At 45.9% G+C, this 26163-nt stretch overlaps 1 protein-coding gene across 3 annotated transcripts in view; it reads right to left on the bottom strand.

Annotated features, from left to right (window-relative positions):
- The window catches only part of CLCN3 (chloride voltage-gated channel 3), a 133985-nt gene that overhangs the window by 73163 nt on the left and 34659 nt on the right, over positions 1 to 26163 (bottom strand). For all 3 annotated transcript variants that reach the window (XR_012158626.2, XM_073341613.2, XM_073341609.2), the window contains exon 2: positions 17451 to 17626. Coding sequence is in view for 2 of the 3 variants with exons in the window: in XM_073341613.2 (XP_073197714.1) it covers positions 17451 to 17610 (160 nt within the window). In the remaining variant the exon portion in view is untranslated. The remainder of the gene's footprint in view (positions 1 to 17450; positions 17627 to 26163) is intronic.

Raw genomic sequence — 26163 nt, 5'->3', positions numbered from 1 at the left:
CAAACTATCAAGACACAGTGAAGTCAAACTTGGACGCATATCAGGTTGACCCCAACAACAGGGAAGCAAAGTGGTGGCAGATCTGTCATGTCACCATTAACCACTCTGAAGCATGGTGCACATTAACATCTGATGTGAAAAAAGCAAAAAAAAGCAAAACAAGGATACAACAGCATGCAATGGTCATGGACAATCTTGCCTAACCCACTTGGAACTGTGTTTGTGGTTCTTGCATTGGTCTGACCTTGCATATTTGTGTTCACCAACAGCATTTGCTAAATCCTCATGTGTCAACATCAGCGTGAGACTCAATCATCAAAGGCACAAAAAATTGAGATGGTGATGGTTCTGAGAAAGTGCAGAACATGTGATGTAAGCCCTGTCAATAGAGCCACATACCAGTGAAAGGAAATGGAGTCACAGAATCTATTAAGAATTACCTGTACAAAAAGAAACACACAGCTCAGCTTCCATTATCCAAACTTCAGACTCCCTATTAGACAAAACAAAATCATGTTTCGCTTACATCTGGTACATTGAAAATTCCCTGTTATCTGCAACTCTGATTATATGAAACTACTCTATAGCTACTCTGCCCCACCCTGATGACATGTAAATAAACTCGGCTGAATTGCACAGTTTCACAATCCTCTTGCAACACGGATCTATTAGCCAAATCCATGCCAACCACTTCCAGTTGAACCAGTTTTCACATTCTTCCAGAGAAAAATCTTTTATATAAATAATTTCTTCATTAGCTGTCATGGGTCTGCACTCAGTTGTACAATTGTTGTCAGTAGTCCTGCCCTCATGCATTTTACAAATTAATCTAAGTAAAATTGTGTTAAAGTTCTCCAATGGATGTAAGGTGGGACAAACCAAAGGGAAACAGATCAAGGAAAAACTGTTAAACCTTTGGTGAAAAATCCATTTAGTCACCATTGCCTTGATCTGCTTTATTCACTGTTTTAAACTCATGTCTGTTTTTATATATCTATGTGCAAACCATTAATTTTCTCTGCTTTCATTCGCTCATCTTAAACTATTACTTTAAACAACATGCCCCCCTAAAGTGCTTATGTCTTGTGAATCCACCACATGGTATTACCTGTCAATAAGAAGTGCCTCCACCACACTGCATGATCTGTTGTCTATGGAGATACACTTTAGACAACAGACAGGAGCGGAAGCAGCAGACTGATTTTTACATCGAACCAGTTGCCGGAGAAAACTGACTAGCACTTGCAAAGAGAAGAAAAGTAAAACACTGGACCTTCTAAAGCTGTAATTTTTTTTCCTGGACTTTTGTCTGTGGTTCTAGGTTTAAAGATGCAAGTTTGCCACAACCAGAGAGATGTCACACTACTAGTCTCTGCAACGTTAGAGATCATGTGCTACGAGATAGTATATTTGGACGGAGGAGGGAACCTTCACTAGTAAACATTCAATTTCCAGGAAAAATTTGTGAGGCATTCTACTGGCAAATGGAAGATTTACTTTTCAAAACACCAAAACAAACAGCGACTGGTGTGTTCTATATTCTTTATGCGGTTTAAAAATGAAAATAAGTCTTCAAAAGGTCACTACCTCCTCCTCATGGAATTTTCTTTTGGAGACCTATATTCAGAACTGTTTCAACTTTCAGTAAGATCTGCACTACTATCCAGCTAGCTCAGAAACAGTTGAGTGTATTTTCATCAAATTTATTGGTTTAGTTGAAACTCTGTAAAGGGCCACCTGCTGAAAAAAGCAAAAAATATAGCTACAAAAGAGTGCTAGGCCTAACTAGGTAGTGGACTCTGGAGGCAGATATATCCTATTTACGGACTAACAAGTTTTTCATTCTGGACAATGTGTGCCTTTTTATGTTTGAGAAATAAATGTTTCTGAAATGAATCAAATAGTATAATTTTTTGTTTCATATCATAAAAGCTCATGGGTTATCTGGGGACGGGAGGTTCATGATGAGGAACAAAGTTAGAAACCATGAACAGAAGAAGACGACAAGCAATTTCTATTTAAAACACCTGCAAGTCACTGATGCCCAATTAATTTAATCAAAGCAGGTATTTTCCACCTAATTTTCTATTCATAACAAAATTACATGTTCTGATGGGACTTTTAAGTCCAGCAATAGAGAAAAAGAGGCCTTCCAACTTTGCTGAGCAGGCAGCACAGCCCACTAACTTTATTAATGTACATTTGGTACACAGTAGCTCATGCTCTAGACAGAAACCCCACTACAATTTTACCTGACTACTAATAAAACAATCACAAGGGGACAAACTTTCCTGTACTGTCATGTTGCAGAAGATCCTGTGCTCATATGCATATACTGTACACATACAGTGTGTATAGCTCAAACTGTAGTATGTGATACTAGAAAATAAATGGGGATGATAGTCAGTTACTGACAACTTTAGTACTGTATTCCAAATATAGGCCTAGGAGTTCTAGTTCTAGTCCCAGACAATGTTCCCTCTAATTTTTGACAGGCCGGGTGCACAAAAAATTTCTTCTGTGCAAATTTTTGAAGCAGAGTTCAAATTTGTGCACAATGAGGCAAATGCACCCAAGCGAGTAAAACGTGAACAATGTCAAAAGTCGCCTTTAAATGATTTTTCGGCTTGGTTCCGATGTAGTATTTCATTTTTTGTGCGCGTGGTGTTTCGCCATGTGCGCGGGGTTTAGGATTTGTGTGGATGCACACACGCAAAAGCTTAGGGGGAAACAGTGGTCCCAGATGTAAATTCTGACACTCAGTTTGGGTTTTTTTACTTTACAATAGTGGTGTGAGGCTTAGTTCATTAATGTTTGTAAAAGTCTGAGATCTTCAGAAGATGGTACAGAAATGAAAGGTGTATTATACACACAAAAATAACCTATTTATAGAATACAGAGAGTCTTAAAGTTATTTTATTGTTTGTATTCCAATAGTATCTAGAAGCCAGAATCAGGAATCAGATTCCCATTCTGCTAAGCAATGTTATATACACAGACCCCCACAAAAAGATGGCACAAACAGCCTATATAATTTAGTAAGAACTTGCAATCAGCAAATTGTTAAGTAAGGAAGCATACTGGAAATAAATACCAAACTTGGTTTCAGATGTTTCCAATATTTAATCTCATCTAATGTTTATTAACTTCTCTACTTCCTGGAAGCAGGACCCACAGCCCGCCCCGCTGACTTTCAATCCAATATCCACTTCAAATCTCTTTGGTCACTCGATTAAAGACCTAAAAGTGGCAATTCTTCAACAAAAAAACTTCAAAAACAGACTCCAAGGAGAGACTGCTGAATTGGAATTAATCTGCAAACAATTAATTTAGGCTTGAATAAAGACAGGGAGTGGATGTGTCATTACACAGAGTAAAACTATTTCCCCTTGTTTATTTCCCCTCCTACTGTTCTTGTAAAGTGCTGGAAATGGCCCACCTTGATTATCACTACAAAAGGTCCCCCTCCACCTCCCCCGCCCCCGGTAATAGCTCACCTTAAGTGATCACTCTTGTTACAGTCTGTATGGTAACACCCATTGTTTCATGTTCTCTGTATATATAAAATCTCCCCACTATATTTTCCACTGTACGCATCCGCTGAAGTGAGCATAGCTCACGAAAGCTTATGCTCTAATAAATTTGTTTCTAAGGTGCCACAAGTACTCCTTTTCTTTTTACTTAACGCTAAGTATCAGAGGGGTAGCCCTGTTAGTCTGGATCTGTAAAAGCGGCAAAGAGTCCTGTGGCATCTTATAGACTAACAGACGTATTGGAGCATAAGCTTTTGTGGGTGAATACCCCCTTCGTCGGATGCAGGTAGTGGAAATTTCCAGAGGCAGGTATAAATATGCAAGCAAGAATCAGGCTAGGGATAACGAGGTTAGTTCAATCAGGGAGGATGAGGCCCTCTTCTAGCAGTTGAGGTGTGAACACCAAGGGAGGAGAAACTGCTTTTGTAGTTGGCTAGCCATTCACAGTCTGTTTTATCCTGAGCTGATGGTGTCAAATTTGCAAATGAACTGAAGCTTAGCAGTTTCTCTTTGAAGTCTGGTCCTGAAGTTTTTTTGCTACAGGATGGCTACCTTTAAATCTGCTATTGTGTGTCCAGGGAGGTTGAAGTGTTGTCCTACTGGTTTTTGTATATTGCCATTCCTAATACCTGATTTGTGTCCATTTATCCTTTTACGTAGGGACTGTCCAGTTTGGCCGATGTACATAGCAGAGGGGCATTGCTAGCACATGATGGTGTAGATTACATTGATGCACGTGCAGGTGAATGAACCAGTGATGGTGTGGCTGATCTGGTTAGGTCCTGTGATGGTGTCGCTGGTGTAGATATGTGGGCAGAATTGGCATCAAGGTTTGTTGCATGGATTGGTTCCTAAGTTAGAGTTACTATGGTGCGGTGTGTAGTTGCTGGTGAGAATACACTTCAGGTTGGCAGGTTGTCTGTGGGCGAGGACTGGCCTGCCTCCCAAGGCCTGTGAAAGTGAGGGATCGTTATCCAGGGTGGGTTGTAGATCACTGATGATGCGTTGGAGAGGTTTTAGCTGAGGACTGTATGTGATGGCCAGTGGAGTTCTGTTGATTTCTTTCTTGGGCTTGTCTTGCAGCAGGAGGCTTCTGGGTACATGGCTGGCTCTGTTGATCTATTTTCTTATTTCCTCGTGTGGGTATTGTACTTTTGAGAATGCTTGGTGAAGATCTTGTAGGTGCTGGTCTGTGTCTGAGGGGTTGGAGCAAATGCGGTTGTACCTCAGCGCTTGGCTGTAGACAATGGATCGTGTGGTGTGTCTAGGATGGAAGCTGGAGGCATGAAGGTAGGCATAGCATGGTGTTAACGTGACCGTCACTTATTTGCACGGTGGTGTCTAGGAAGCGGACCTCCCGTGTAGATTGGTCCAGGCTGAGGTTGATGGTGGGGTGGAAGCTATTGAAATCATGGTGGAATTCTTCCAGGGTTTCCTTCCCATGGGTCCAGATGATGAAGATGTCATCAATGTAGCGTAGTTTATGCTAAACTGTCTGATCCACTTTGTATTTAGTTGTGGCATTCTGAGTACCTTTCCCAGACCTGAGGAAGAGCTCTGTGTATCTTGAAAGCTTGTCTCTCTCATCAGCAGAAGTAGGTCCAATAGAAGATACTACCTCACCCACCTTGTCTCTCTAATATCCTGAGACTGAAATGGCAACATACAACTATACGTCATACTGTTTATTAATACATCTGTGCAAAGTGTAATGTAGAATTGAGAATTCTGAAGCTCTGGTTACACTTCAGTTGAGACTGTGTAGGGTTGCAGAGTTCATATCCTACGCAGTCAATTCAGGAATGTACACACTCGGATTTAGTTGGGGTTGGTCCTGCTTTGAGCAGGGGGTTGGACTAGACCTCCTGAGGTCTCTTCCAACCCTAATCTTCTATGATTCTATGTTCAGAGGGCAGAAGAAAAGGCAATTTATGACTGCACTAGGAAACTGATTGCTCAACTTCCACTTTCATTTAAGTTCAACCAACAAACCTAAACAATCTACAGTCTCTTTTGTATGCAGTGTTGTATTATTACCTCACCAACCTTATCTCTCTACACTCTTTTTTTAGAATTTCTTAACTGTTGATGTAACCCATATCTGCTTGGTGTGGTGCTCTATTCCCCTCTAGTGGCACCTAGACCATCTAGAGATTGATGAGTCTGCTATAACCTTTGTTAAGAGCCACATAGCTTTTAACTCATGCAGTAGAGGCTAATGCCAGGGGCGGCTGGTTTGTATAATTTTTGGTGGTGCCCAGAACAGGCCCAAGTCCTGCCTGTGCCCGCCCCCCCGCCCCGCCTTGTAAGCCAATACAGTAACTCCTCACTTAAAGTCATCCCGGTTAACATTGTTTTGTTGTTGTGTTGCTGATCAATTAGAGCAGTGCCTCTCAAACTCTTTTTTCCCTGCGGACCACTTGAAAATTGCTGAGGGTCTTGGCGAACCACTTAATGATCTTTCCAAATGTTGTTTGTACCGTTAGCTAACTATTGTAAAGTGCTTTGGATAAAAGTGCTATATAAAAAAACCCCTTAATAATAATGACAGGTTTCAGAGTAACAGCCGTGTTAGTCTGTATTCGCAAAAAGAAAAGGAGTACTTGTGGCACCTTAGAGACTAACCAATTTATTAGAGCATAAGCTTTCGTGAGCTACAGCTCACTTCCTCAGATGCATATCGTGGAAACTGCAGCAGGCTTTATATATACACAGAGAATATGAAACAATACCTACTCCCACCCCACTGTCCTGCTGGTAATAGCTTATCTAAAGTGATCATCAGGTGGGCCATTTCCAGCACAAATCCAGGTTTTCTCACCCTCCACCCCCCCACACAAATTCACTCTCCTGCTGGTGATAGCCCATCCAAAGTGACAACTCTTTACACAATGTGCATGACAATCAAGTTGGGCTATTTCCTGCACAAATCCAGGTTTTCTCACATCCCCCCACCCCCATACACACACAAATTCACTCTCCTGCTGGTAATAGCTCATCCAAACTGACCACTCTCCAAGTTTAAATCCAAGTTAAACCAGAACATCTGGGGGGGGGGGGTAGGAAAAAACAAGAGGAAATAGGCTACCTTGCATAATGACTTAGCCACTCCCAGTCTCTATTTAAGCCTAAATTAATAGTATCCAATTTGCAAATGAATTCCAATTCAGCAGTTTCTCGCTGGAGTCTGGATTTGAAGTTTTTTTGTTTTAAGATAGCGACCTTCATGTCTGTGATTGCGTGACCAGAGAGATTGAAGTGTTCTCCGACTGGTTTATGAATGTTATAATTCTTGACATCTGATTTGTGTCCATTTATTCTTTTACATAGAGACTGTCCAGTTTGACCAATGTATATGGCAGAGGGGCATTGCTGGCACATGATGGCATATATCACATTGGTGGATGTGCAGGTGAACGAGCCTCTGATAGTGTGGCTGATGTTATTAGGCCCTGTGATGGTGTCCCCTGAATAGATATGTGGGCACAATTGGCAACGGGCTTTGTTGCAAGGATAAGTTCCTGGGTTAGTGGTTCTGTTGTGTGGTATGTGGTTGTTGGTGAGTATTTGCTTCAGGTTGCGGGGCTGTCTGTAGGCAAGGACTGGCCTGTCTCCCAAGATTTGTGAGAGTGTTGGGTCATCCTTTAGGATAGGTTGTAGATCCTTAATAATGTGTTGGAGGGGTTTTAGTTGGGGGCTGAAGGTGACGGCTAGCGGCGTTCTGTTATTTTCTTTGTTAGGCCTGTCCTATAGTAGGTAACTTCTGGGAACTCTTCTGGCTCTATCAATCTGTTTCTTTACTTCTGCAGGTGGGTATTGTAGTTGTAAGAAAGCTTGACAGAGATCTTGTAGGTGTTTGTCTCTGTCTGAGGGGTTGGAGCAAATGCGGTTGTATCGCAGAGCTTGGCTGTAGACGATGGATCGTGTGGTGTGGTCAGGGTGAAAGCTGGAGGCATGCAGGTAGGAATAGCGGTCAGTAGGTTTCCGGTATAGGGTGGTGTTTATGTGACCATTGTTTATTAGCACTGTAGTGTCCAGGAAGTGGATCTCTTGTGTGGACTGGACCAGGCTGAGGTTGGTGGTGGGATGGAAATTGTTGAAATCATGGTGGAATTCCTCAAGGGCTTCTTTTCCATGGGTCCAGATGATGAAGATGTCATCAATATAGCGCAAGTAGAGTAGGGGCTTTAGGGGACGAGAGCTGAGGAAGCATTGTTCTAAATCAGCCATAAAAATGTTGGCATACTGTGGGGCCATGCGGGTACCCATAGCAGTGCCGCTGATCTGAAGGTATACATTGTCCCCAAATGTGAAGTAGTTATGGGTAAGGACAAAGTCACAAAGTTCAGCTACCAGGTTAGCCGTGACAGTATCGGGGATAGTGTTCTTGACGGCTTGTAGTCCATCTTTGTGTGGAATGTTGGTGTAGAGGGCTTCTACATCCATAGTGGCCAGGATGGTGTTATCAGGAAGATCACCGATGGATTGAAGTTTCCTCAGGAAGTCAGTGGTGTCTCGAAGGTAGCTGGGAGTGCTGGTAGCATAGGGCCTGAGGAGGGAGTCTACATAGCCAGACAATCCTGCTGTCAGGGTGCCACACAACTCATATTTTAATATCAGTAGTCTTAACCTTTCTAATGCGATGGATGTGCCCTCTCCCCCACCGCAGCAGCCCCCAACCTGGGGCTAGGAAGAAGTGGGGTTCTCTCCCTCTCTCCCCCACCGCAGCAGCCCCTGAGCTTGGGCTGGAAAGCAGTGGGGTTTCTCCCCTGTCACAGCAGCCACAGAGCTGAAGCTGGGAAGGAAGGGGGTCTCTCCCCAGCAGCCGGAGCCCTGGAGCCTCTTTCTCTGGCCGCTGTAGCCCTGCACGTCCCAAATGCCCACCACCTCCTCTTCTCACACCACTGCCCCCTCCCACCTATCCCCTATTCCCCCCAAGGCCACCACCTCACCTTACATGTGCATCTTCTCCAGGCACCTAATTAGTAGAGCCACGCCTGCGCAACTCCACTAATTAGGTGGGTGGCCCTTCATTCTCCCATGTGCGGCCGCCCAGGAGCGTGGACCACCTGAATGGAGCTCCTGGACCACAGTTTGAGAACCCCTGAATTAGAGAACATGCTCATTTAAAGTTGTGCTATGCTCCCTTATAGTGTTGTTTGGCAGCCACCTGCTTTGTCCACTCCCTGCAGAAAGAGCAGCCCATTGGAGCTAGTAGTGGGGGCTTGGAATCAGGGTGGGCCGACAGCCCCCCTAAGTTCCCTGTGCTGCTGCTGCCCAGCAGACTATCAACTGCTGGGCAGTTCAGGTGTCCCTTCCCCCCACTGCCATGTGCTGCTCCTGCCCCCTGCCTTGGAGCTGCTCCCGTGACCTCCTGCTTGCTGTGCAGAGGAGGACGGGGAAGAGGGGTGTTGATGTCAGGGTGTCCTCCTCCCCTATTCCTGCACCCCCATCTCCACAGAGCACACAAAGACACGACAGGGCTCAGAATGGAGGGAGCTTGCTGGCAGCAACTGCTCTCTTAAAGTCTCTTTCTCACACACACACACACACACAGGGTGTGTGTGTGTGTGTCTCTGTCTCTCTCTGCCATGCTGTCTTCCCCTCCCCACCCTCCCATTCGTGCTGCCTTATAGAGTGTGAGGCTGCATTAACAACAGTGTGTTAACCCTTGAGGGCTCAGCCGAGTGCTAGTTCATCATTTAGCAGTAAGGCATTCCCTGAGAAATATCCCACCCTCTGACTACACTGCTTCAACCAAGCTTCATAATCATCATTGCTGTGTACAGTATTAAATTGGTTGTTTAAAACTTATACTCTGTGTGTGTGTGTGTGTGGTCTTTCCTCTGGCAAAAAAAAATTCCCTGTAACTTAACTCACCCCCCCCCCCCGACATTAATTCTTATGGGGAAATTGGATTCGCTTAACACCATTTCACTTAAAACAGCATTTTTCAGGAATAGAACTACAACGTTAAGCGAGGCGTTATATTTATATTTTAAAAAATATACAGTATTTAAAGTATATTTCTAGGGTGGGGCTGGTGATGAGGGGGTTGGCGGTATGAGGGGGCTCAGGCAGAGGGCTGGGATGCAGGGGTGAGGGCTGTGGATGAGGGGTTTGGGGTGCAGACAGGCTGCCCTAGGACAAGGGCCAGAAAAGGAGGATTTCCCCCAGCCCTCTCCCTGCAGGCAGCAGCAAGCTCCGGGGGAGGGCCCCCCCTGCACCACACTCACCTTGCACCACCGTCACTGCATGTGCTCCTAAAGTTCCTCTCAGGTACAGGAAGCCCCCTCGCCTCCCCTGTGGTGGGTGCCATGGGCAGGAGGATGGGGGGGTTGCCATCACGTGTGTGCCTCCTCCCCTGGTGCTGCCCCTCACTGTAGCCTCACTGGGGATGGGGCTGTCCCTTGCCCAGCATGGGGCAGGAGCAGTGACTATGGGCAGGGGGCCCCCTGTGCTTGAGGAGGGTCCTGCTGGAAAATGAAAGGGTCTGAGGGGGAAGGGCAGGCTCAGGGTCAGCCTGTCCTGGCACTAGTGAATGGGAGGCACTAGGATCCTGCGGCGGCAGTTGATGCAGGGAGGCAGCATGTATCTGCTCCAGGGCCCAAGGGAGGTGCACTAGGGCAGCAAGTGGGGGCTGGGGGACACTCGGGGGAGGTGCACAGGGGCAGCAGGCAGGGCTAGGGGAAGACACTCAGCCCCAAACATTGGTGGAGCTGGGCCCCCGGGCCCTGAATATTGCTGGAGTCCGGGCACCAGGAGCCCATACAACTCGCAGCCCCTGGCTCATGCAGTTAGCTACAGAGGTCACAGGTTCAATCCTGCCCACTGATGACCAGGGTCTGTTGGTGTTACATGAACACCAACACAAAATGGAACTGAGGCTATGTCTACAGAACAGCTATGTCAATCAGGGGTGTGATCTCTGACAGACACAGCTGTCCCATCAGAAGCCCCTAGAGTAAAACACAGGTTTCAGAGTAACAGCTGTGTTAGTCTGTATTCGCAAAAAGAAAAGGAGTACTTGTGGCACCGTAGAGACTAACCAATTTATTTGAGCATAAGCTTTCGTGAGCTACAGCTCACTTCATCGGATGCATACTATGGAAACTGCAGAAGACATTATATACACAGAGACCATGAAACAATACCTCCTCCCACCCCACTCTCCTGCTGGTAATAGCTTATCTAAAGTGACCACTCTCCCTACAATGTGCATGATAATCAAGGTGGGCCATTTCCAGCACAAATCCAGGTTTTCTCCCCCCCCCCACACACACACAAATTCACTCTCCTGCTGGTAATAGCCCATCCAAAGTGACCACTCTCTTTTCCAGCAAAAATCCAGGTTATCATGCACATTGTAAAGAGAGTGGTCACTTTGGATGGGCTATTACAAGCAGGAGAGTGAATTTGGGGGGGGGGGGGGGGGCGGAGGGTGAGAAAACCTGGATTTGTGCTGGAAATGGCCCACCTTGATTATCATGCACATTGTAGGGAGAGTGGTCACTTTAGATAAGCTATTACCAGCAGGAGAGTGGGGTGGGAGGAGGCTTCTACTTTGCAAAGGCTTTGGGAGTACATCCAGGAGAGCCGCGAATGCCAGGGCAAATTGATCCTTTCGCATGCTTGCTTTTAAGCCATGTATAGTATTTTAAAAGGTACACTCACCGGAGGTCCCTTTTCCGACTGCTGGGTCCAGGACGCAGCCTTGGGTACTGGCTCCAGGTCCAGGGTGAGAAACAGTTCCTGGCTGTTGGGAAAACCAGTTTCTCCGCTTGCTTGTTGTGAGCTATCTTCTTCTTCGTCCCCAAAACCTGCTTCCGTGTTGCCTCCATCTCCATTGAAGGAGTCAAACAACACAGCTGGGGTAGTGGTGGCTGAACCCCCTAAAATGGCATGCAGCTCATCATAGAAGCAGCATGTTTGGGGCTCTGACCCGGAGCGGCCGTTCGCCTCTCTGGTTTTCTGGTAGGCTTGCCTCAGCTCCTTCAGTTTCACACGGCACTGCTTCGGGTCCCTGTTATGGCCTCTGTCCTTCATGCCCTGGAAGATTTTGACAAAGGTTTTGGCATTTCGAAAACTGGAACGGAGTTCTGATAGCACGGATTCCTCTCCCCATACAGCGATCAGATCCCGTACCTCCCGTTCGGTCCATGCTGGAGCTCTTTTGCGATTCTGGGACTCCATCATGGTCACCTCTGCTGATGAGCTCTGCATGGTCACCTGCAGCTTGCCACGCTGGCCAAACAGGAAATGAGATTCAAAAGTTCGCGGTTCTTTTCCTGTCTACCTGGCCAGTGCATCTGAGTTGAGAGTGCTGTCCAGAGCGGTCACAATGGAGCACTCTGGGATAGGTACCGGAGGCCAATACCGTCGAATTGTGTCCACAGTACCCCAAATTCGACCTGGCAAGGCCGATTTAAGCGCTAATCCACTTGTCAGGGGTGGAGTACGGAAATCGATTTTAAGAGCCCTTTAAGTCGAAATAAAGGGCTTCATCATGTGGACGGGTGCAGGTTTACATCGATTTAACGCTGCTAAATTCGACCTAAAGTCCTAGTGTAGACCAGTGCTAAGTGTCCATGAGAGAATGCATCCATATCTGTGGCAGAGAAAACCTAATACACACTGTCTGAGTCTTGTATAATCAGTTATCCTAATTTGTATGTGATTTTCTTAGTTATATAATAACAGCTCTAGCTGAAGAATTATTATATTACATTTTATTATTTGGAGGAGTAGAATGATCACATTTAAGTCACATAGTAAACTATTTTATTTGTAAAAGCGGCAAAGAGTTCTGTGGCACCTTATAGACTAACAGATGTATAAGAGCATAAGCGTTTGTGGGTGAATACCCACTTTGTCAGCTGCAATAAATATTTTATTTATGTTTCTATCACCCTGTAGACACTGCCAACATAGTGCTGTAGTGTAGACTTGCCTGATGATTCAGTCAGCTGCTGTGCCAGAGACTTTGCTACAGAGTTTAGGTCCAGCTGGCTGCAGAGTAAACTGAGCCTTTATCTTTGGTTTTGAGAATGCTTGTCTTCCCAAAATTTATATTTTGGGCAAAGGAGGAGAATACTATGCATTCTGTCTTCTAATATATATTTCTATTTCCTTACGTGAGTGTTTAACAGAATAATCTTCACATTGCATCAAGTTATCAATTCTGGAGATTCCAGCTTATATTCAGAAAACTAGTTTTTAGTGAACAAAAAAACCCTAGATTTTGCAAACTCTTGCAATATAACAACATATTTTAGTAACATGTATACATATATTTTGCAATACAAATCAAATATGGCTTTTAAGTGGTATTGTCCCTTTAATAAATAGGAGAATGGATATCCTCCTGCATGCTTTGAAATGCTGACGCAGGCAGCATAATATTTTGTAGCAGCAAATGATACAGATGGTCCCCAACAGCAAATATGCCAAATTCAGAGCAAATATATATTAATTCAATTTAAGCAATAAATAAATAAATGGGGAAAATCCCTCATGCATCAGCATAAAGCTGATATCTGCAGAAGTACTTCTGTAGAAAATGCATTTATAAGTTTTTTCCATTGCTAAAGATGCAGGTACTTCTGATATTCTAGCCTATCATAACCTCCTACTTCTCAGCACATATTAATGCAAACAGAAAAAATATAGTAAATGTAATTTCTACACATAGATAAAGCTTTAACAGGCAACAAAAACAGTTGTTATTTTTTAATCACAGTTGACAAGCCAGTGTTGCTCCAAGGCAAAAAATGTGATTCAAGGCATCCAAAACCTACACACATACAGCAACCTAACTACTTACCCTGTTATAACAGGATTTCTGAGAGAGTTTACCAAGAACTGCCAGTGGTTTCCGTCCACTACCAGTCTCCAGGCACTCAGAAAGGATTCACAGGTTAGTGACACTTACTGGTCCTCCCTAACACCACAATCTTGCAGACCTCATTTGTACCACTGAAGTCAATGAGATTTGTGTGAACATAATGGTCGCAGCATCAGAGTGTAAAATAAATTTACATGTGTAAGAGTTAAGAATAGTGAAAATGTCAGCATATCTGGTCACATATTTTATATTTCACCATGGTATCTGAACTCCTGTGATAGATGCTTTCAGTTGTTAATTATACAGACAGCAAGGAGTGACAGAATTACCTAAACAAAACTATTCTACAGTATTAGGTATAGAGACAAAAGGAGAAATCCACGAGGAACTGCAGGAATCAGTTCAAACCATAAACTGAAAATCAAAAACATCAACCTTTAACACAAAGCTCACTTATACATATAGTTAATCTAAATATTAAAAAAGATACCCAGGACTTCATGAAAACTATTTGTAGACAAATCCTAGCCTGTGAATTCAAAATGCTTAACAGACATAGGGGTCAAATCCTACATGCCTTACTCACCTGAGCAGAGCCAGAGAAGACAATATGGGTGTAGTTGGGTAAGATAAGCAGGAGGAGTCCCTTAGTGTTCCCTGTATCTTCTCTATTTTAGCATGCATTCAATACCCAATACAAAGAATTATCAAATAATGAATGTATATTACCCATCTTATTCTTAAGTACTTAGCTGACTCAGGGATTGAGTATTGATTTCAATGGTACTACTCATGTGACTAAGGAGAAGCATATGCTTAAAGGTTCTACCGACTCAGGGGCCTAGTGGGTAAGCAACAGAAAAGTTTCCATTGGCTTTTATGGGGTTTGGACCAGGCCCCTGAATAAAGAGGGCACTTTTTTTTTTCTGCAATATATTTTATTTTGTAAAATGGAGGAAAAGCAAACTAAACATTGCAGGCACATTTTTTTTTTTTTTAACTCTTACAAAAAAAGGACTGGCTACAATATTAAAATTGTCCTCATTTTATTTTTTCTTCACTGTTTTCTTTTATTCAGAACAACAACTTGGAAAGATACAGGGTAGCTTTAGGATGATTAGCCATAAATTATGTAATTTAATCTTGTATGGTGGATTCATCTTGCATGCCTGGATTCAATGAACACAAAAACGTTTTTAAAAATTATAATGGAGGGAAGGTAAAGGAAAATCCAATTTAAATACCAGAAGCCTTTCTAAAAAGGCAGCAGTAGCCAAAAACAAAAGCGAAAAAGAAGAAGATCAAAGAACAAGCCACAATAATGAAGCCATGAAATCCAGCAGGAAGGCACCTGCTTGATTTTGGCCCTGTGAGAAACAAGATTAGTATGAAGATTTAAATTCACACATCAAGGAGATAGAAAGAATAATAAATAAATAAATTTTTAGTTTCACAAAATATTTTGCTGTGTACTTAAATGTTTAATAAGCGTGTTTTTACAACTCTGATCAAAAATCCTCCAGGACTGCCAACGAAAGCAATTTACAGTGAATAAACCATAAGGTAGCTATACTTCAACTTTTTGGTAGTTTATACAAAATATTCTTTTAGTTATAAGAAATGTAAATATCCTGAGAAACTACTAATTCTAATCAAATATGATTATGGTAGAAATTATTGTTCCATTATACTGATGCCCAGGATTTTGGCAGGTGAGGTTTGGGTATGTCATTGATAAAAATAAGCTCATTGCCAGGAAGAAGAATATCAGATGCATTCGAGTGTATAAACCCGCAGATCCATTCTGGGTGATTCTTGTGAACCACTTAGTGAAATTAGATCCTCATCTGCTCTTTAGCCCAGTCAAACACTGCTGTACTAATGACTGGTCATGCCATTCCAGCGTGCCTTAAGTGAAAACCCTCCTAATCAGACCAAAACGTGTGGGGGGAAAATAAAATCCTTCTCTGTCTTAAACAGTTGAATACGACCAACAAATTACATTTAAAGTATGTGATTAGGATCCCATTTAAACTAGAATCCTCACACAAACCCTGCAAATAAAGTGCAACCTCCAACACAACTAAGTGCTCCACACTAAGATGCAGTAATCATAAAAATGAGTAGACCCATATCAAGCTATACACAAATCTTTTAATAAGATACGCAACCTTATAAAAACACCTCTAGATGATTTAACACTTTCCATTATAAGCCCTTTGTTTTCAGTTGCTTAGATCTTTTCCAAACTATCTGAGCAGATATTTTCCACAATGGGTGTCTGCATCAGGCTAAATTTCTTTCAAGTACTTCCTGTAAAACAGTTCAACCATTTTGAAGAATGATGTTAGGGAAAACATTAAAAAATTCTTACAATAATTTCACTGAGAAACTATTGCCTCTCCATGGACTAGAGTGAGAACTTGAAATCTGACTAGGGGCTGCCTTTCTGTCGTATGAAATTCTGCTCCAACTTGGCCAACTTATGAGCCTCTGAAAAATCACTGTTGGTGATCAGTAAAGACATTTGAAAAAGTGTTTGACATCAAAACTCTCAAAAGGTTTTTTTGTACTGAGCAAACTCCATCCCAAGGATGCAGAAGCGGAGCAGCACTTGGCCTGCAAGTGCTCCTCTGGCTGCCAAGGGCCAGTGTGGTGCCATGAACTGGAATGGATAACGGTGCTCTCAATACTCTGCCTGCTAGTGCCCAGGCAGTGTGGTGGTGAAGGAAGTTATCATACTAGAATACAGGGAAGGGCTGGGCACAAAACAAAAGAGAACGACAGGGACAAAGCCAGGGTGAAGGGGAAAAAGGGAAGCAATAGGGGTTGGGGAATAGGAATCTGTAAAATGAGGACAATAATACGTCCCTACCTCAGGTAAGTGTTGTGAAGATGAATTCATTAATGTTTCTGAAGACCTCACATCTAGAGTGATGAGTGGGATCACTTCAGTGCCCTTTTACTTGTGCTCATCACTTTCTTGAGTAGCAGCTAATGGAATATGAAAATCTCATCTGCTCCAAAGTGGTCTGAACAGAAGTTGCAAAGTTCACATTTACAATTCACTCTGCTGTTGATGGGACTCTTACGAGCAACAAAGATGTTATTGTCCCCATTTTACATATGAAAACAAGCAGAGAGCTGCTGATGTTGCTGGAGATACTCTGGTAGATACAGACACAAGATTCTTCATTTCTGCCCACAAGAAAAGGTAGAAGTACAATAAAGCTTAGAAGACACTGGTGAGTTTCACAGCTGCTACTCAAATGGGCCAGGCAACAGTTGAACTGACCTGAATCACGTTTTTTAGACACTGTTGCTGATGGATCTCTTCCTCTTGGCAGTGTTTACTATTGAACACCACAGAGTGCATATTTGTTCTAAATTGAACAAGAGTTCTGTGTAGCTCGAAAGCTTGTCTATTTCACTAACGGAAGTTGGTTCAATAAAAGGTATTACATCGCCCACCTTGTCGCTCTAACTTAGTCATTTAGGGACAATGTACTTTTCCTGGGATTCTTGGAAGTACAGTCACCAGCTACAGAAGAATCATCATTCTATTCTGATATGGAAGAGAATAGTGCTAAAAAGCAGATTACAGTAAACAGTAGGAAAAACAGTTACGCCCAGTGTAATTCTACTATGAAGGATAATAAGCTAACTATTCTCATGGAGTTGCTGTTCAGATAGGAGAGCTAACTTTGCATCCTTCTCACTCAAAGAGCCAGATAAGAAAAGAGGAGGTGGCTTTTAGAACTCTCTTCTCAAAGAGAAGAGAAACTTGACAAGAAGATTTTTTTCAGCTTTGTAAGCAATGATAGAAGACATAAGATGATCAGAAAAGTTATCTGTCAGGCTCCACTGGAAGTCTAATATAACTGCTTAGCAAGAGAAACCTTAATAGACCCTAATAAACATTTTTCAGTAACTTTTTCTAAAGCCATCTCTTCATGAACTGTTTTGCTGACAAGATTGAGAAAATTAATTACTGCTTCAAAAGCGATTCCCTTCTAGACTTAAATGAAAGAGATTTTAAACCAAAAAGCCATAAATAAGAATTACTAACTTACCAATTGATGCATCACCATCTAACAAATTGTCATCTTCAGAAGTTTGAAAGTCCATAATGACACCTGCTCCATCTAAAAGTTCCTCATCGCTGCTTGCACTAGTTATACTGTTGTAACTATTTCGATAGTAGCCTCTATGGAACAGCTGCTCAGACTCCATTTAGCTGCTTTATAACCTAAGAGAGGGAAGAATGCTGTGTTAGGAAGCAGCTTTTAAGATACACAAGAGAAAACTGATAATTAATATTAAATAAAGCAAATACACTTGAGCTTCGTTGGATAAAACTTCAGATCATACTATGTGGAACATCCAAGTACTATATTTTAATACTCTTTATTAGTTACATATTGGTATAACAATACTTACCATGTAGGACCTCTTATGCAAGGAAGAATGTCTTATTTATGGCTAATTCTCCCTCATCCCCCTTCCCAGGCCCTTCCTACTTCAATCTCAATTCTCCTGTAACTATTCCACTCTGACGAAACACGATAGTAATCCAAATAGGCTCCCTTTGGACAGATACCTAGCCAATATTCATCTCTAAACAAGCATAAGGAAGATCAATGGCATAAACAACACTCAATGTTAATATACTCGGGGTTGAGGGGTAAATGAAAAAGTAAGCTTCCTTAGCCATTAAGTCAGCTCAGTGTGGCCAACTATGTTATATAGTCTACTGTAATCCCAGTATCCCACTGGAGTCAGAGCTTAGAGTATAAAGGAAGTTTTAAAACAGATTTTTAAAAAAAGTCACCTTAATTGTAGTGCATAAAAGAGTGAGCCCTATTTAAGTAAATTCATACATAAGTCATAAAATACTGAAAGACTTTTATTAAGAGGTTGTAAACCAAAAAGACACACTAAGAACTGGTTTTACTGTAATATAAGTCGATCAACATGAACTTCATTTTTTAACCACACATTCATAATCAAATAGGGTAGCAAAGTGTATCCCTTTGCTAACACGGAGGAGTCTGCAAGTTGCAGTGGATCACCTTTTTGCACACTATATAATATGGTAACATTGGTTATGAAAAAGAGGGATGGACACACAAGATTTGCTTGCGTTTACTTCATATTCATGCAGGTAGTGGCTAATTAGTCTGTACTTTCGACTTCGCCAAGATCTGAGCCAGTCATTTCTATAGGCCTATCTGGGGGGAAAATGCCCCTGAATCTTGATGACCGTCTCCCCTGCCTTTACTCAAAAAACCCCCAAAAATAAAACAAAAAAAAAGCTTGGTTACTAACCTTTCTGTAACTGTTGTTCTTCGAGATGTATTGCACATGTTCATTCCAATGTAGGTGTGTATGCACCCTGAGCACAGTTGCCAGAATTCTTTCCCCTAGTGGTATCTGTCGGGTTGGCTCCAATGCCCTCTGGTGTCATGCGCTCATGCTGCTGGTAAAAAGGGCCCTGCTGACCCTGCTCCCCTTCAGTTTCTTCTTACTGACCGCCTCGGATAAGAGGGGGCAGATAGTGAGTTTTGAAATGGACATATACAACACATCTCAAAGAACAAGTTATGGAAACATTAGTAACTGTTTCTTCTTCAAGTACTTGCACATGACCATTCCAATGTAGGTGGCTCACAATGAGTTGTACAGGAGGTAGGTTTAGAGTTCAAAGGCAAGGTGACTGCAAGACTGTGCGGCCAAAGCTGGCATTGTCTCTAGCCTGCTAAGTGATGGCATAGTGCATTGAGAATGTGTGCACTGATGACCAGGTTGCTGCTCTGCAGATGTCCTGGGTAGGGACTTGTGCTGGGAAGGCAGTGGCGAAGGCCATAGTAGTTTAGCGCAGAATACCTGCGGGAAGATTGCTTCACTGTAGTGAAATTGTGAGACCACCTTTAAGAGGAATGAAAGGTATGGGCACAGCTGGACTTTATTCTTGAAGATGACCATATCTGGGGCTTCTGATGTGAAGGCCCAGATCTCTGAGACTCTTCTGGCCAAAGCAATGGCCACTAAGAAGGTGACTTTCCAGGAGAGGTGTAACAAGCATGCTCCTAGCAGTTCAAACAGTGGACCTGTAAGCTTTGACAAGACAAGGTTTAGATCCCACGGAGGAATGGGATCTCTAACCTGGGGTTACATCCTCTCCAGGCTTTTGAGAAAATGGATCCCCAGGTCGAATGAAAAAATGGATTGATTGTGAACCTTGGTATGAAAGACTGAGATGGCCACTAGGTGACCCCGGACTGAAGAGAGGGCCAGCCCTTGTTGTTTCAGCAGCAGAAGGTACTCCAAGATGAGACTGTGTAGATGGCATTCCCCCTTGGGAGCACCAGATGGAGAACCACTCCCATTTGGCGAAGTAGGTGACCCTGGTGGAAGGCTTTCTACTGACCTCCTCTGAGCAAGACTGCTCCTCATGGAGCTTCCAGGCCGTCAGATGAAGAGACCTGAGATATGGGTGGAGCAGCCAACTGTCGTCTCAGGAGATAAAGTCCGGGTGCAGCAGAAGCCATAGTGGGGCTGCCACTGAAAGCCTTAAGAGAGTATTGAACCAATGTTGCCTGGGCCACACAGGGGCTATGAGAATGACCTATGCTTGGTCCCACTTGATTTTCATCAGAACCTTGTGAATCAGCAGGGTAGGAGAAAATGCATAATACAGGTACTTTGTCCATAACAGGAACATATCTGTGACCCGGGCTGTGGCCTCACAGAGAGGAGAACTGATGGCATTTTCTGTTGTTGCGGGTAGTGAACAGGTCTATATGGGGAGTCCCACACTGGTGGGGGGGGGGGGGGGGAGAGAAGATATCCGGTCCCGTGGTTAAGGATACTAGTCTGTCACGGAATCCGTGACTTTCTGTGACCTCTGTGACTTTTGCAACAGCTGGTGCTGGCTCAGGGGCTACCCAAGCCGCACAGCCCCTGGGCCACCAGCAGCAGCAGTTTGGGTGTGTGGGAGGGAGCTCAGGGCTATGGGCAGGGAGTTGGAGAGTGCGGAGAGAGGCTTACCTCAGGGTGAGGGGCCCCCCTGCACTTCCTAGGCGGTGGAGGAGCCAGCGGGGGTCTCTGAGCCACACACTGCCCGCATCCACAGCCCTCACCCCTGGCTCCTATTGGCTGCGATTCCTGGTCAATGAGAGCTGCGGCAGCTGGCGCTCGTGGCGGGAGCGGCAGAGTCCCCGCCATGGCCCCTGCCTCTGCCGCCTAGGAGCCACAGGGATGAGGAGCCGGGTAGGAAGCCCTGCCAACCTTCCTCCCCCAGTACCAGCAGAGGTCCCGGGCCACATCCCCCAGCACCCGCAGTGCCCCAGGACCCCCCCCCCTCCAGAGTACCCACTGCCCCAGCCAAAATTTTAGTCAGGGTGGGTATTTTTAGTAAAAGTCATGGACAGGTCACGGGCCGTGAATTTTTGTTTACGGCCTGTGAAACTGTCCATGACTTTTACTAAAAATACCTGTGACAAATGTAGCCTTACTCATGGTGAGAGGAGAAAGACCTCCTGAGGTGATATGCTAGCTGGTTCTGCGTTTTCAGAAGGTAGGACACTTCTACACTGATGAGCTCCAATAGTCGGATTGCTTCTTGACACAGAGGGGAAGAAAGCGCACTGCCCTGTTTATGTAGAACATGGCCATTGTATTATCTATGAGAACCGATACAGTTCTGTTCAGAATGTGGGGTAGAAACACTTGGCAGGCTAGGCAGACTGCCCTGAGCTCCCTGATGTTTATATGGAGGGAAAGTTCTTCTTGAAACCAGAGGTCCTGAGGGACTCTAGGGGGCTCCCCAGCCGAGGGCTGTTGCTTTGGATACTAGAGACATCAGGAGTTAAGGCCTTGAGAAGGGTACCCCTGCATATACCGTGTGGTGGGTCAGCCACCACGTCAGTAAGTCAAGGACCTGACCAGGCATCATGAGCACTGAGTCTAAGTGATGATGTGAGGAGAAGTATACCATGGCTAATCAGGTTTGGAAAGGTCTGAGATGTAGCCTTGCTTGATTCACTATGTAGGTCCATGAAGCCATGTGGCACAGAAGGCTTAGATTGTCATACAGTTGTGATCGGATGAGGCTGGAGGGACCATATCAGGGACGTAATCAAACAAAAGCTATCGCCTGGAAGTAGAACTCTCACATGGAGTCGAGAACTACACCAATGAACTATAACCTTTGGCCTGGGATAAGAGTAGACTGCACTGCAAACTGGCTGGTGCACGGTTCGCCCACAGGAGGTGGCGCCCGTACCGGTGTCAGTAGGGCTTGCAGCCACACCAGAGTTGATGACACCTGATGCTGTAGTGCTGGCCCAACGCAAGCCTTGCTCTATCATGGTCCCCGTCTGCTTGCCTTTGGCACCGGGGATTGGCTCTTCTCTTGGCGTTTATGGTTCTTCTTAGGCACTGGAGAAGAAGATCGGTGCTAGGATTCCTGACCTGTGGGAGGAGCACTTCACACTACGGCTGAAGTGCTTAGTGCCAAGTCCAAGTGTGGCTCCAAGGCAGGTCTTAAGATTGCCTCCATGAGGAGGACCTTCAGTTTTGCTGCTTGGTCCTTTTTGGTGTAGGGTTTGAAGTCCCTGCAGCGTTATCAATGGTCTTTCCTATGAGATTCCCCCATGCACTTCAGATAAATCGACTGCGAGTCACTCAAAGGCATAGACTTACCACAGGAAACGCAGGGCCTGGTAACAGAGGCATGCCCCAGCCCTGGGATGTGGATGACCCTGCTAACTAAGCGTGAAGGCACCCAAAAACTACCAAAGATTACCAACTACAATAACTATTTACACTAAAAAGAAAAGGAGTACTTGTGGCACCTTAGAGACTAACCAATTTATTTGAGCATAAGCTTTCGTGAGCTACAGATGAAGTGAGCTGTAGCTCACGAAAGCTTATGCTCAAATAAATTGGTTAGTCTCTAAAGTGCCACAAGTACTCCTTTTCTTTTTGCGAATACAGACTAACATGGCTGCTACTCTGAAACCTGTTATTTACACTAAAGTAGTAGAAAAGTCACTAGGAGAAAACTGCCTGAGCAATGAGGAATTCCAGCAGACATCATGGATGGTAAGAAGGAACTGAAGGGGATCGGGTCAGCAGCGCCCTTTATATCAGTGGTATGAGTGGGGAGAACCAGAGAGTGCTGGAGTCGACCCAACGGATACCACTAGGGGAAACAATTCCGGCAACTGTGCTCAGAGCACACACACGCCTACATTGGAATAGACATGTGGAAACATTTGAAGGAGGATACATATTTGCATTAGTCCCAGCTATCTTACTAGATCACATAGCACACAGCATAGCTCACCATCAGAGATTACTATGGTAACTGTACTCTGACATGCTTTATATTCAATGGTTGTGCTCAAAAGGAGGGATGTATATTTTTGTATGCCAAAGGTTAATGCAGCATACAAATCTATCATAGCAAATAAACAACAAAAATATATCTGCTTAATGGCTTGTTGGCACTGCCACAGTGTAAGAGAACTGGGTTTTAAAAGCTGGTGAAACTGAAACAGCGTGTGAGAGTGTGTGTGAGTGAGTGATAGACCCAGGCCAACTAGGTACAACAGAGTAGCCCTACTGATCCACTGCTAAAGATTCCCCCCCCCCAGCCCCCCAAGAGGGGGGTCCACAGGACCTGGAAACCAAATAATTACGGGGGACAACTAATGAAATAACAGCGACAGGAGTGCGGTCAAAGCGTCAAAAGAAGGGAACCAGACAGGGACACCGAACAGAGAACCCCGGACAGTGCCCACTGCTCCTCGAAGGCATCAAGGGAGTCAGTGGACAGCACCCAGAGGAACTCTGCCCAGATACATGAATGGACGGAGAATCGGAAATAGGCCCCACAGTCACAGGAGATTCCATCGGCCAACCACCTCACCCTGGTTTTATAGATGGCCACTTTAGCCAAGGCTAGGAGAAGGTTGACCAGGAGGTCCTGTGACTTTATGAGGCCACGGATCGAGAGTGCATAGATAAGGAGGTGAAGGGAAAAACGCAACCAAAAACGTAACAAAATATTCGTGAGGAGCTAGAATAAGGGCTACAACCTGGCGCACCCCAGGTAAATGTGCGCCAGGGTCTCCCTCATGCCGCAAAAGGGGCAGGTGCCTGGGATGGGGTGAAGCGTGCCAAGTACATGCCCGTGCTCACAGCCCCATGAAGGAGCAGCCAACTGATATCCCCGGTGGGCCTCGGGACCAAGGTGGAGTATAGGCTGGCCCACCGGGACTCCTCACCCTCTAGAGGTGGCAGAAGGTCCCACCACTTTGTGTTGGGGCGGGACACGAGGGTGAGGATGTGAAGGGTGTGGAGCACGAGCATGTATAGATGTTTCCTTGGCACGGTCTGGAAGCGGACTGGCTGCAGATTGTGCAGCCAGTTCACGGTGAAGGGGCGCGGGGGTCGGTCAGGTCCACAGGGCAGGGGCCCGATGAAAAGGTCTGGAGAGCCTGGGGTGGAGGGTAGGCGGGGCATACCCTCTCTTAGGACCTGGTCGAGGTAAACCCGAGCGGTGGGTGGCAAAGTGGCCCTCACCTCCTGAAGTACGCGCCAGGGAGTACGAGGCCTGGAGAGCCCCATGCGCTGAGCGAGCATCAGGGGATCCAGCCAGTCTTCCCGGTCGTAGTCCAGGAGGTCTCCGACTCTGGTGACGTCTGCCAGGACCAAACTCTGGCGCACCAAGGGGGACTCCACCACCTGAACACAGAGCTGGGGGTTGTGTAGCAGGGGCTCCGCGAGAAGATCTGCCCCCATGGTGGCCACCACAGACCTGGTCACTGAGAACAGCTTCCAGGTCCAGAGAAGGTCCTGGTAGAAGATCGGGTCCTAAGAGGAAGACCTCTCGGATGGAGATAAAGGAGCTGCTGGTCGTGTCGGAGCCCTTGGAAACAGCACAGGAAGGCGTGCGCCAGTATGCTCCACGCTGGACTACCTGCACCATAAAGGAGCCTCTGCAGGGCCTGGAGGCGGAAGACATGGACCTGAGTGTGCAGACATTTCAGGCCCTGACCTCCCTCCTCCAGGGGTAGATGGAGAACCCCTGCAGGGACCAGTGCAGTCCTGACCAAAAGAACTCCAGAATCCATGTCCCAAGGGTGGCCAGGAAACCTGGGGCTGGTGTTGAGCCGGTACCAGAGCATGGACAGGACTAGCTGATTAAGCACCAGCGTTCTCCCTCGAAGGGAGAGGCACTGGAGTAGTCCTGTCCATTTCCGGACCCGTTCTATCACCCCCGCCCTCTAAATTGTGCCAGTTTTCCGGCGGAGACGGATGCGTGGCAGAAAGGTAAACACCGAGATAGAGCAGCGGATCCGCGCTCCACTGGATGGCCTGAAGTGCGGGTGGGAGGGAGCTCGCCTGCCACCCATCCCCGACCACCAGGTCAGAGCTCTTGACCCAGCTGACCAGGGCAGAGAAGGCTGCCGAACAGATGGCCTGACAAGCCTCCACCTGCGCCAAGTCGCCCGGGTCCTGGACCATGAGGAGCACATCAGCGTACACCAACAGGACCAGCCGCAGCTCCAGCTCTTGGAGCACCAACCCTGTCAACCTCCTACGGAGGAGACAGAGGAAGGGCTTGATCGCCAGAGCATTCAGCTGGCCCAAGAGGGGGCACCCCTGCCGTACTCCTGGCCCGAAGCTGACCAGTTCAGTCAGGGTCCAGGTGAGCCTGACCACATACTCTGCGGAGGCATACAGCACCTGAAGAAAACCCACAAACTGGGGTCCGAAGCCAAATGCTCGCAGAGTGCTCAGGAAATACCTGTGGTCTACCCTGTCAAACGCCTTCTCCTGATGCAGGGACAGGAGGGCAAACGGCAGACCATCCCTACACCCAAGTTTGAAGAGATCCCGGACCAGATACAGGTTGTCAAAGATGGTGCAGCCCAGGATGGTGTACGTCTGGTCGGACCACCTCCGCCAGCACAGACCCTAGCCGTAGCGAGATGCCTTTCGCTTCGACTTTGTAGTCCACGCTGAGGAGAAAGACGGGACGCCAATTTTGTAAATCACGGAGGTTCCCCTCCCTCTTTCATGCAGGTGAGCCATGCCCGCCTTATTGCCGAAGGAGGACCCCGCTCTGCAAAGACTCGGCCCAGACGGTGAGTAGGTCTAGGCCGAAGACATCCCAGAACACATTGTAGAACTCCACAGTCAGCCCATCCATGCCCGGAGATTTATTGGTGGGCATGCGGCAGAGGGCTTCTGAGAACTCAGCCAGAGTGAAAGGCAGCTCTAGCCAGTCTCGGTCGCCCGAGCATAGGGAGTTCGTCCCAGAGCACTCTGCAAGCGTTAGGATCGGTCGGATCCGGGGAGAAAACACTTGCGTAGAAGGCCCTGGCTCTCCCGCACATGTCAGCCAGATCCATGAGGGGGGTGCCATCCTCTGCCAGAAGGCAGGTGACGCGCTTCTTGACCCCCCTCCTTTTCTCCAGGGCGTAGAAGAAGCGGGAGCCGTGATCCAAATCCTGAAGGGAACGGATGTGGGATCGAACAAAGGCCCCCCAGGCCTGATGGTCTTCGAGGGACCGGAGCTCCTCCCGCTTTGCCCGGCATGCTCCGCAGAGGGATGGATCCTTGGGGCTGGTGGCCAGACGCCTCTCCAGCTCTAAGATCTCCCGTTCCAACTGCTCTATCGCCACATCCCTCCATTGGCTGGCGCCCCGGGTGTAGTCATGGTAGAAGAGCCAGGCGCGCACCTTCCCCAGGTCCCACCACAGCCGCACC

The sequence above is a fragment of the Lepidochelys kempii genome, chromosome 4 (genome assembly GCF_965140285.1).
Source record: "Lepidochelys kempii isolate rLepKem1 chromosome 4, rLepKem1.hap1, whole genome shotgun sequence".
In the NCBI taxonomy this organism is placed as follows: domain Eukaryota; kingdom Metazoa; phylum Chordata; order Testudines; family Cheloniidae; genus Lepidochelys; species Lepidochelys kempii.
The sequence above is the reverse complement of the archived record's forward strand: the minus strand, read 5'-3'. Positions and strand labels throughout refer to the sequence as shown.